The sequence below is a fragment of the Mandrillus leucophaeus genome, unplaced genomic scaffold, assembly GCF_000951045.1.
Source record: "Mandrillus leucophaeus isolate KB7577 unplaced genomic scaffold, Mleu.le_1.0 Scaffold25, whole genome shotgun sequence".
NCBI lineage: Eukaryota > Metazoa > Chordata > Mammalia > Primates > Cercopithecidae > Mandrillus > Mandrillus leucophaeus.
Genome location: NW_012102587.1, coordinates 4,230,439 through 4,243,000, shown reverse-complemented (window position 1 = coordinate 4,243,000; position 12,562 = coordinate 4,230,439). Strand labels below are relative to the sequence as shown.

Here is a 12,562-nt window from a genome sequence, read left to right as displayed (position 1 = left end):
TCAGGTGATCCGCCCACCTCGGCCTCCCAAAGTGCTGGGATTACAGGCGTGAGTCACCTAGCCGGGCCGACATTTTTTTATTTTTTATTTTTACTTGTGTACTGATTGTCTTTCCCATTAGACTGTAAGCTCCAAGAGGACAGGGCCTGGCTCTCTTAACACCCCTTTACCTGCACTGCATAGAAGGGTGCATGGGACATAGTTAAGATAAATACTTGTTGAGTAAACATGAAAATAAAAAAAGGAATGCACCAAAAGAGTAATCGGAGAAGGCTTCCTGGAGGAGGTGACATTGAGCTGAGACCTGATGGATGCAGAGGAAGCTGTCTGTGAACAACACCTAGAGAAAAATAGTTCCAAGCATAGTTCCCCACCCCCTTGGCAACAGTGACTGCCAAAGCCTTGAGGAAGACCTTGGCATGGCTGGTCCTGGGGAGAGCTTAGGAGGTGAGGTGAGGAGGGCAGGGGAGATCAGAGGGCCTGGCAGGCCAGGACAAGGAGCTAGGATTTTATTCTGTGTTTTAAACAGAGGAGTCACATGTATGATTTGCCTTTTGGAAAGATCGGTCTGGCAGCAGTGTAGACAGTGGGTCATGGGGTGGCGTGGAGGGCCATTAGGAGGGAGTGGAGTTCCATGGAGCCCTGACCCACATCCAGGTGCTATCTGGTCCTCCAGTACATGGCACAGCACCTGGCACAGAGGAGATGGGGATTCCGTCCCTGACTATTAATGCAGTCAAATGACATCCCTTGGGGACCTGGGTCCAGAACTCCCCGCTCCCCAAGCATGAATGTGGGTAAAACCCTCCCTCCCTCTGCTGTTCCTGCCCCCCTCCCTCCAGCCACAGGTCACAACTGGCAAACCACTTCCTCCGTGCAGCCCTCAAGGACTGCCACCTCCCCACTGTTCTGCCCTGTTAGGAGAATGGGAATATTTCCCTGGCTACAGGTGGTGCTGTCAGCAGACAGTCCCCCAGCCATCGGCTTCTCCAGGAACTGCCCCTGCTCAGAGAGCAGCCTTGCCCTCCCAGCCCTCCTGGGATAGCCCACATCCCAGGGACTATCCCAGCAGGAGTATAAAAGCCTGGCCATCTCTGCCCGATTGGGGACAGTGCTGATGGGGTATTTTAGCCCCAGGACTCCCCATGAAGACAGTCGAAGCTGTCACAAGACCTGTGTCCTGCTCAGGGTCTCCCTCCTGCTTCCTTCCAGTTCCTTGCCCGGGGGTTACTCTTATGGGAGCTTCCAAAGAAACATCCTGAACACCAACCCCCACAACAAACCTCACCCCATCAGGGTCCATGCCAAACCCATTGTTTAAATGGGAGGCACTCTGGGGTGGTCTGGAAAGAGCATGTCCTTTGCTGGACTCATCCTTGAGTTCTAACAGGAGAGGCCCATGGGTAAGCAGCAGTGACAGTACAGTGTGATCAGGGACGTAGAGGCTGCCCTGGGAACACAGAGGACGACTCTGGAGCTCCCAAGAGGCTCCAGCGTGAAGTGCTGTCTCCTGATGGATGGGTGAGTGGAAGTGAAAGCAATCTGTGGATGGAGGGAGGTCTCCCCCACAGTAGACGCTCCTGCAGAAGCCTGGAGGAAGGGCAGTCAATATTATTAGATGGCTCAGACCTGGGTTTACTACTTAGCTCCATCTGAATATGTGACCTTTGGTGGAGTAAACTGACCTCATGCTGCTTCTCCCATCAAGAGGTGGTGTCTGTTTCCTTCTCCTCCCCCTTCCGCCTGGGCTGAGCCTGCGACTTACTTTAACCATAGAATGCAGAGGAAGTAATACTATTCCCTTCTGGGCTGGCCCCTAGGCAGCTTCTCTTTTTCTTTTTTCTTTTTTTTTTTGAGACGAAGTTTCTTGTTGCCCAGGCTGGAGTGCAATGGCAGGATCTCAGCTCACTGCAAGCTCTGCCTCTTGGGTTCAAGCGATATTCCTGCCTCAGCCTCCTGAGTAGCTGGGATTACAGGTGCCTGCCGCCACACCCAGCTAATTTTTTGTATTTTAATTAGAGACGGGGTTTCACCATGTTGGCCAGGCTGGTCTCGCGACCTTCAGGTGATCCACCCATCTCAGTCTCCCAAAGTGCTGGGATTACAGGCATGATAGGCAGCTTCTCTGAACTCTCCCGGAGCTCTGAGCCACCAGGTAGAGTCCAAATGCTCTATTGGAGAGGGAGACCTGGCCAGCCTCCAATCCCTCCAGCCACCCAGCAGAGCCCATCTAAGATGCCCCAGTAGATTGCCTCCAACCACACCTCATAGAACTGAGGCAAGCCCTGCCCGCCCAAGCCCTGCCCAAAATGCAGGCTTGTGAGCAAATGGATGGCTGTGGCCTTACGCCACTAAGTTGTGGGCTGGTTTGTTTCATGCAAATGGAAAAATGATACACTGGGCCCTTTGGATCTGGGTTTTGCTATGGGAATAATAAGGCCTCATTCCATGGTTGTGGTCAAGCTTAGGTTCAGGTGAGTTTAGCTTCTCAGGGATGATGGCTCTCATGACCTAAGTATGACTCTGTGTATTTTGGGTCACTGCCTACCTTCTCTCTCTTTGTAGGCTTTTAGCTATGGGAGGGTAGAATTCAGCAATGCCTACAGAGACAGCATTTGAGTCACACTGTGTGAACAAAAGTGCATATTTCTGCCCATGACTCTTGGGCGTTACAGGGCACAATTAGGCCTAGTCTGGACCCCTGGGGCTTCCAGTCTGCTGAGGAGGAGGAGGCAGATGTGCAGGGGGTGGCCGGCCAGTTCCTTTTTATTTTATGAATGTTCACAATTCCCATTGATTTTTACTGTGCACCAGACCCGGAGCCATGCACTGACATCTCCCGACACGGAGAAGTAGAAACATCATCTGACCTTCCCATTGAAGAAACAGGCTTCGGAGGCCACAGCTGGGATCTGAGGCCAGGCCTGTAAATTCAACAATCATACTCTGGCTCTCATCCATTCCTGTCTTAAGGCCCAGCATTCCTTTCTTCACCCCACACTAGGCAAAGGTGCTGTGACCAGATGTCGTCTACTCCCAGGATCACCCCAGGGTTCCTGCAGAGACAGCGGAAAGGGGCCCGCTGAGTACTCAGGAGTCACCCCCTTAGCAGCTCCGCAAGGGATTCCCAGCTGCTCTCGGAAGTTGTCACGGTGAAGACTGGGGGCTTCATGTCTGAGAAGATGGTTTTTTGTTGTTGTTGTTTTGGAGACGGAGTTTCGCTCTTGTTGCCCAGGCTGGAGTGCAATGGTGTGATTTTGGCTCACCGCAACCTCTGCCTCCCAGGTTCAAGCGATTCTCGTGCCTCAGCCTCCCTAGTAGCTGGGATTACAGGCATGTGCAACCATGCCCAGCTAATTTTGTATTTTTAGTAGAGACAGGGTTTCTCCATGTTGGTCAGGCTGGTCTTGAACTCCCAACCTCAGGTGATCCACTCGCCTCGGCCTCCCAAAGTGCTGGGATTACAGGCATGAGCCACCGCGCCAGGCCGATGGTTTTAAGGCATGAATAGAAGTTGAAGATTGGCCAAGGTAGAGGGTGGGATTTAGCCAGAGGGAAAGCGAGTGCACACATGTTTTTCACAGTGTTTATCACAGTTTATCTTGGGATCAGCAGCTCTGAATGAGAGAAGCAGTGAGCAGAGGACAGAGTTAAGCTGTGTGGCCTCGGTAGATCCTATGTAAGCTCCGGGGCCAGGCTGGCACTCCGAGTTGTCCAGAATTTGGTCAGGGGTTCAAGCCTCTATACATCACCTTGACCAGTCATGGAAAGATGTGGTTGCCCTGGGGAAGGGACATCACTTTGGGCAAAGCGGCTCAGTTGAGTCCTGAAGAGGGACCTGTCAGGGTTACCACCTGCCAAGGCTCCCTGCAGCAGGGGCCTGAGTGCCGTGGCTGGAGAGGGGACACCTTGGCTGGACATGGCCGCACCTACTACGCTCTCCAACCTCGGAATCTTTGTTTATGGAATGAAGATGGTGATGCCTCCCTGATCGAGTCGTTGGGAGCACCAAGACAGTGACGGCGTGTGCAGGGCAGGCTCGCCTGGCTTCTCTAAGGCACTTCGCTTTTCAGCCCTGGGGCAGCAGTCTTGCTTTAATTTCTTCTTGAGTGTCCAACAGCGTGTGGTTCATCAAAAACCCTGTGTGCTGGTAAGGATTACATTCTCCGTAAGTAACAGAAACTCCAAAATGAAGCGGCTTAGAAGAGATAGAGCCTTATTTCTCCCTCGAGTACCAGAAGTCTAGAGTTCATGTCACCTGCTAGGGTACCCACTTGGCACATACGGCTTTTGAGCACTTGAGATCTGGCTGGTCTGCATCGAGATGTGCTTGAAATGCAAAACCTGTATATGAAAAAAGAATGTAACCTAGCCCCTCAGTAATTCTTATACCGATCATATAGTAAATAGCAATTTGAATATATTTGGTTAACTACAATATTATTATGAAAATTAATTTTACCTGTTTATTTTTAGTTGTTTTTGTTTTGTTTTGTTTTGTTTTGTTTTTGAGACAGTGTCTTGCTCTGTTGCCCAGGCTGGAGTGCAATGTCGCGATCTCGGCTCTCCACAACCTCCGCCTCCTGAGTTCAAGCAATTCTCCCTGCCTTAGCCTCCGAAGTAGCTGAGCCCGGCTTATTTTTGTATTTTTAATAGAGACAGGGTTTCACCATGTTGGCGAGGCTGGTCTCGAACTCCTGACCTCAGGTCATCCTCCCACCTCGGCCTCCCAAAGTGCTGGGATTACAGGTATGAGCCATCGTGCCTGGCTTATTTTTACTTTTTAAACATTTACATACATAGCTAGTATTTGTGGCTTGCATTGTATTCTTTTTTTCTTTTTTTTTTGAGACAGAGTTTCTCTCTTATCACCCAGGCTGGAGTACAATGGCACAATCTCGGCTCACTGCAACCTCCACCTCCTGGGTTCAAGCGATTCTCCTGCCTCAGCTTCCTGAGTAGCTAGGATTACAGGTGCCCACCACCACACCCCACTAATTTTTTTTTGTATTTTTAGTAGAGATGGGGTTTTGCCATGTTGGCCAGGCTGGTCTCGAACTCCTGACCTCAGGTGATCCGCCCGCCACAGCCTCCCAAATTGCTGGGATTACAAGCGTGAGCCACTGTGTGCAACCATTTGCATTATATTCTTATTGGATGCAGTTTGTCCCAGAGCAGCAGTTTCTCAACCAGAGGTGGTTTTGCCCCCAGAGGACAATGGCAATCTGGTGGGTGGGAGTGCTATTGGTGTATAGTGGGTGGAGACCAGGGATGCTGCTAAACGTCCTACAATGCATAGAACAGCCCCCACAACAAAGAATTATCCAGCCCACAGTGTCAATAGGACTCAGGCTGGGAAACCCTGGTCTAAAGGTAGTAGGTTCTACAATGTCAGGGAAGCCTTCTGATGCCGTGTTTGTTTGCCAGGTGAACCTTGCATTTACCGGGTCATGGCACCGTCTAAAATGGCTGCTGGAGCTCCAGCCACTATGACAGTATTCCTGCCGGCCACAGGCTGAAGGAATGGGAGAAAACGGTATACTTCTCTTCGAGGAAGATGGACACACCTCTTCTGCTTTTTTCCTATTGACTAGAACATAGTCACCTGGCCTCTCCTTGCTATATGGGAGGCTGGGGAATGTAGTGCTTATTGGAGTGGCATGTGCCCAGCCAAAAAGCAGACTTCCTTACTGAGGAAGTTGGGAGAATGGATTTGAGGGGGAAACTAGTACCATACTAGTAGAGTAGCCATACTCTGCCAGGGGCACCAGGCAAGGAATGTTATTCCCATTTTACAGATGAAGAAACTGAGGCACTTGGGTGAGGGGACTTGCCAAGACACAGAGTGAATGGCAGACCCAAGCAGGAACTGAGGCCTCCCCACTCCTGACTGTCTCTTCGTCACACCCTGCTGTCCTGCAGACTTGGCTCCATCACGTTTGTGTCCTTTGAACCCTATTTGCCAACGTCCCATATTGTCACCTCAGACGTGGTTCATCTTCATGTCTGATCCTAGCTTCTCAAGAAAGGAGAATTAGTTTTCCAAGATGTTTCTTCAAATTCAGATAAAGTCTGATGTGGCCTTCAGAGGACAACCCCAAGCTCAGTTTCTACGCTTTAGCAAATGGACATGGTCATACGAGATGTTAACAGAGGGGGAAACCTGGGGAAGGGGATATGGGAGTTCTGTTTATTATATTGTTAACTTTTCTGTAAATCTAGAATTATGCCAAAATACAAACATTTCTTTTAAAAATCTTTCTTCAGAATTCAAATGGTCAACTTAAAATTTGGGCAAGTGTGGTTTGGTTTTCCTGAAGCAAAACTCACCTGCATCATTGACATTAGTCATTTTGTCATGCACCAAGTAGCCTTGGTGTGGGGCCACTACTGGATGGGGGTATATAGTCTGGGCTATTTGGTGCATGACAAAATGGGGGCAGGGCAGAGACTGGGTGGGGGCATACTATTTATTTATATGTTTTGTTTTGTTTTGAGATGGAATCTCGCTCTGTCGGCCAGGCAGGAGTGCAGTCGTGCAATCTAGGCTCACTGCAACCACCACCTACAGCCCTCAAGCGATTCTCCTGCCTCAGCCTCCTGAGTAGCTGGAATTACAGGCACCTGTCACCGCACCTGGCTAATTTTTGTATTTTTAGTAGAGACGGGGTTTCACCATGTTGGCCGGCTGGTCTCGAACTCCTGACCTCAGGTGATCCACCTGCCTTGGCCTCCCAAAGTGCTAGGATTACAGGCATGAGCCACTGCGCCTGTGTATATATATATACACCCCCCGCTCGGGGGGTATAGCAACTCCTCCCAGACTGGGTGGGAGATAGATAGATAGATAGTCCCCATCCAACCTGGGCTATTTGGTGCATGACAAAATAGAGAGAGAGAAAGAGAGAGACAGAGAGAGAGAGTGCTGGATTGTGAAGTACAGTGGTGTGAGCTTGCTCACTGCCTCCTCAAATTCCCCGGCTCAAGCAATCCCTACACCTCAGCCTCCTGAGCAGCTGGAATTACAGGCGCATACCACCACACCTGGCTAATTTTGTTTATCTTTTACAGATGGGGTTTCACTATGTTGTCCAGGCCGGTCTCAAACTACAGGAGTCAAGTGATCCTCCTGCCTCAGCCTCCCAAAGTGCTGGGATTACAGGCATGAGCCACTACACCTGGCCATACATTTGTGTGTGTGTGTATATATATATATATATATATATAGTTTTTTTTTCAAAAGAGATGGGGTATATTAGTCCATTCTTGCATTGCTATAAAGAAATACCTGAGATTGGATAATTTATAAAGAAAAGAGGTTTGATCAGCTCATGGTTCTGCAGGCTGTACAGGAAGCATAACAGCTTCTTCTTGGCTTCCACTGAGGCCTCAGGAAACTTCCAGTCCTGGAAGGCAAAAGGAGAGTGAGACGTTTCACATGGCCAGAGCAGGAGGAAGAGAAAGGAAAGGGGGGAGTTGCTACACACTTTTAAACAACCAGATCTCGTGATAACTCATTCACTCACTATCACGAGAGCAACAGCAAGAGGCTGGTGCTGACCCGTTCCTGAGAACTCCACCCCCATGATCAATCACCTCCCACCAGGCTCCACCTCCAACACTGGGGTTGGGGGAAATTACAATTTGACATGAGATTTGGTGGGCACATAGATCCAAGCCGTATCATGGGGTCTCACTGTATTGCCCAGGCTGGTCTTGACTCCTGGCCTCAAGCAATCCTTCTGCCTTGAACCCCAGTCAAGAGGTTCAAGGCAGAAGGATTGGATGAACCTCCCATGCAAAGACCCCGCTCTGCTCTTCTCCTCCTCCCTCTCTGGCCTAGATTGCTGCCATCAGTCCTTCCAACAGAGGTTAAGTATTCTCATTCTGACAAGGGCTGCCCCGCTCCCCGCTCAGTAGTCACGGCGAATTGCCCTGGGTGGAGCTGGCCACACACCCTTTGGCACAGTGCCCTCCCTCTAGGGCCAGACAAGCACCCTGTTATCTGCTTCACACCTCCTTCTGCAAACTGCCCTGGTACAGGTGCCAGTCTCTGCAGGGGCCCCGGGGAGCACCTCTAACCCAGGGACTGCGGCTCCAGAGACACGGAGGAAAACAGTGAGTGAGACTACACAAAGACTCTGGCTGGTGGGCACGACTGAGGCCACGGAAGGAGAAAACGCAAATGCTCCCCATTCGTTAGCCCACTTCACTCTCACCATCCGAGGGAGGCAGATGTCGTCACACCCACTTCACTGATGAGAACACCGGGCCCCTGAGATTCGACAACTTGTGCAAACTTGCACAGCTGGAGGACGGTAGAGCCAGGACAGCGCCCGGGGTGGTCTGGCCCAGGCCTCATCTGCTGTGCCAAGCTGAAAGGACAGGTCAGACAAGAAGTTGGAAGAATTTTCTTGAAGAATTCGACGCACTGGGGGCTCCCCAGTGAAAGAGCACAGCCAGATCACCCTGTGGTGACAATGTGTCAACAGCCGCTCCCATACACTCTGAGCTACCAGGGCACCCCCTAAAATGAGCAGGTAATCATGGATTGCTCAGCACGTGAGAAGGGGCTCTACCGTAAAAGAGACCAAAACACAAATGCAGCAACGGAGTGTTGGGGACCAGAACCAAATGGGAGGAACTAGAGACTGCGCACAGAGAGAAGCCATTAAGAACCTGTCAGGAGCCGGGTGCAGTGGCTCATTCCTGTAATCCCAGCACTTTGGGAGGCTGAGGTGGGTTGGATCACTTGAGGCCAGGAGTTTGAGACCAGCCTGGTCAACATGGCAAAACTCTGTCGCTACTCAAAATACAAAAAAAAAAAAAAAATAGCTGGCCATGATGTTGCACGCCTGTACTCCCTGCTATTCGGGAGGCTGAGCTACCAGAATTGCTAGAACCAGGAGGTGGAGGTTGTGGTGAGCTGAAATCACACCACTGCACTCCAGCCTGGGTGACAGAGTGAGACCCTGTCTCAAGGGGGAAAAAAAAAAGAATCTGTTGGGGACAAACACAGTGGCTCACACCTGTAATCGCAGTGCTTTGGGAGGCTGGGGCAGGAGGATCTCTTGAGGCCAGGAGTTCAAGACCATCCTAGGCAACATAGTGAGACCTGTCTCTACCAAAAAAAAAAAAAATTAAAAAAGGAATCTCTTAGTGTCGGCATTGGCCATCCCTGAGCTCTAGCTCAGGAAGGCAATGGATGGTCACTGTGTCCTTTGGGCCAGCCCTCATGAATAGCACATACACGGCGCATAGTAGCAGGTCTGCAGCGTATGGTTGCAGAGTTGGTGCTCTGCAGGAAGCACTAGCCAAGGTGGGGGATGGGAGACCTCAAGTTCAACCCATGCTCCTCTCACCAAGCCATGTACCTGGCATGTGGCTGCACCACCCAGAGGAAAATCACCAAAAGTACCACCTGCTCATTCATCTGAATGCCCAGGTCAGTACCCACCTGGGGCCACACAGGCTGTTAAGGTTGTGTACTTTTTACACCTCAGCTCTTTGCTTCTCTACTGTTCCCACTTCCTAGAGCACTTGCTCCTCCGCGTCCTCCTCCCTGGCCCTAGTTTGCCTAGCTGACTTTCATGAGGTTCAGCTCAGCATCACCTCCTCCAGGAAGCCTTCCGTACCCGCCCAGAAGAGTAGGCCAGGTGCTCCTCTCCTTCACTCTAAGCTCTGTAGATGTTGGTTCAATGCAACCTCACAGCCCCACAAGCCCAGGCTCAAGATGTCACAGGATCCTTAGGGCGTTGCTTCGCCAGCCAGAAACCTCTGTGGCTGGTGGCACCTCTGCTTGGGTTTTGCTTGCACCTGCTGGGCTCATTCCTCCCACTCAGCCTGGCAGGCTGCATTCGGCTTGCACTACGAGCCTGGATGCCACACCTGCTAAGGTTGAGCCAGGTGGGAGTGCTGAGGGGTGTGTGAGCAAGTGCGTGTGGGGTCCGGCTACTGCTCACAGCCAGGGGCACCAACTATGGCAGGCAGGGCAGCTCTAGACACTGGCTCCGTGCGAGGCTGAGGGTGGACCAGACGTACTGCAAGTGGCTTCCGTTGCGGGCACCAGCATCTGGACAAGGGGAATGCAATGTCACCCGAAAACTCGGAGACACTGGGAACCACAGAGCCCCAAAAAGGGTGTTATAGCATGTCACAGTCCTGGTTTGGGGAGCCCTGAGGTCTGGGCTCCCAGAAGGGCCACAGCTCGTCTCTCCTTCTTGTTGCCCATCACGTGGTACGCAGGGGACATGCTTCAGTCTTCTTTGTGTTACAGCTCTTTCAGTCGCACCATTCATTGGATTCCAAGTTCCATCAATACGATGCACCCATAGGAGACTTTGATTTGGAAGCAACATGAGGAAGCAGGATGGGCGGAGGTGGTCTGTTGCTGGTGTAGGAGGCAGCAGAGGCAGTGTTTCTGAGGCTCATCACAACAATTAAGCAGTGCATTGTTTCTGGAAGCTTTGCCTGGACCTGTTCTTTTAGCCCTTCTAGCAATTCTGATGGGGATAAATTCCTCTCTGCCTCGACTAATTAGAATTGCCCACTTAAGATTTTTTTTTTTTTTTTTTTTTGAGACGGAGTCTCACTCTGTCGCCCAGGCTGGAGTGCAGTGGCCGGATCTCGGCACGATTTCGGCTCACTGCAACCTTCGCCTGGGTTCAAGCAATTTTCCTGCCTCCGTTTCCCAAGTAGCTGGGATTACAGGCACCTACCACCAGGCCTGGCTAATTTTTGTATTTTTAGTAGAGACGGGATTTCACCATGTTGGCCTGGCTGGTTTCAAACTCCTGAACTCAAGTGATCCTCCCGCCTCGGCCTCCCAAAGTGCTGGGATTACAGGCTTGAGCCACCGCGCCTGGCCTTTTTTTTTTTTTAAGACAGAGTCTTGCCCTGTCGCCCAGGCTGGAGTGCAATGGCGCCCCATCTCAGCTCACTGCAACCTCCTCTTCCCGAGTTCAAGCAATTCTTCTGCCTCAGCCTCCCAAGTAGCTGGGATTACAGGCGCGCGCCACCACGCTCGGCTGATTTTTGTATTTTTAGTAGAGATGGGGTTTCATCGTGTTGGCCAGGCTGGTCTGGAACTCCTGACCTCAGGTGATCCACTCGCCTCGGCCTCCCAAAGTGCTGGAATTACAGGCGTGAGCCACTGTGCCAGGCCCACTTAAGATCTTTTATTTCCTTTTTCCTTGTTAACAAAACCCTGATTTTACGGGGTGTCAGCAGTGTGTGCCCAGCTAAAAAAAAAACTAGATTTCCCAGGCTCCTCCATGAGAGGGCTAACCATATGACTAAATTTGGAATTCTGGTAAGGCAACAAAAATATGAAGCTTTAGGTTTCCTGCTATTTATTGATAACCCCCACAGGAGACAGGGGACATTCTTTTGGTTCTGTACACAGGTTTGTACGTAGCGTGTTTGTACCCAATTCCCATTCAGCATGATAGGAGTCTCTAGGCAGAAATCGGCCATGTGTTTCTGTAGATAATGTTAGTGCAGGAAAGATTTGACAGGCTAGAAGCTGACTCTATTGCCTTGCCTTGCCTTTTCTTTTTTTCTTTTCTTTTCTTTTTTCTTTTTTTTTTATTTTTCGTTTTTTATTTTTTTGAGACAGAGTCTTGCTCTGTCGCCTAGGCTGGAGTGCAGTGGCACGATTTCGGCACGATTTCGGCTCACTGCAACCTTCGCCTGGGTTCAAGCAATTTTCCTGCCTCCGTTTCCCAAGTAGCTGGGATTACAGGCACCTACCACCAGGCCTGGCTAATTTTTGTATTTTTAGTAGAGACGGGATTTCACCATGTTGGCCTGGCTGGTTTCAAACTCCTGAACTCAAGTGATCCTCCCGCCTCGGCCTCCCAAAATGCTGGGATTACGGGCATGAGACACCGCACCTGGCCTGCCTTGCCTTTTCTGAAGTAAATTTTGAATTATATGACCACTGACTTGGGTTTTATTTCGTATTTTCAAGCTTTGTCATTGAATTCTTTAATGTCTGTCTTACAGAAAACCCATATTTGTAACTCAACAAATGCTGATTTTCCTCACGTTTGTCCTGTACCCCTTTTGGTACCCTCAGAAGTTGATTTTGGTTTTCATGATGGCACTGTTTCTCAGTGTTTTAAATTGCAATAGTTTTGCCACCTGAAGCTTTAAAGTATGATTATAAGTTTTTTTGCAGATTAGGTGGTCCTGTGTAGCATTTGTTGCAATGTGCCATGCCTGTTTAACACTGGATACAGCACTGGCTCATTATATTCTGTTGAACCTAGTGGTGAAATCTGGTAGCATTCTTCCCACCTAAAAGCTCCTAATAGTTTATACAAATACATTTTATAGCAAAGGAAGTTGGGAGACAGAGCCGAATCAGTTGACCAGCCTCCCTTTGCCCTTGCCTTTTCTGCTTCCCTCCTGCTTTGAAGGCTGATGTGAAGGCTGGAGCTCGGGCAGCCGTCTTGGGAAAACTAGATGCCCATTCTAAGGTTGAGCAGAAATACAAAAGGAGCCTGAATCCCTGGAGACATCCCAAAGCCATCACTTCAGCCTTGGATTACCCATCAGA

The 12,562-nt window shown here is 50.3% G+C and overlaps 1 protein-coding gene across 1 annotated transcript in view; it reads right to left on the bottom strand.

Annotated features, from left to right (window-relative positions):
• The window catches only part of TFCP2L1 (transcription factor CP2-like 1), a 68,850-nt gene extending 62,514 nt beyond the window's left edge, over nt 1–6,336 (bottom strand). Inside the window, exons 1-2 of the mRNA XM_011983463.1 lie at nt 6,331–6,336; nt 1,289–1,450 (exon numbers count right to left, since the gene is read on the bottom strand). Of these exons, the coding sequence (XP_011838853.1) occupies nt 1,289–1,450; nt 6,331–6,336 (168 nt within the window). The remainder of the gene's footprint in view (nt 1–1,288; nt 1,451–6,330) is intronic.
• Nucleotides 6,337–12,562: the final 6,226 nt, after the last annotated feature.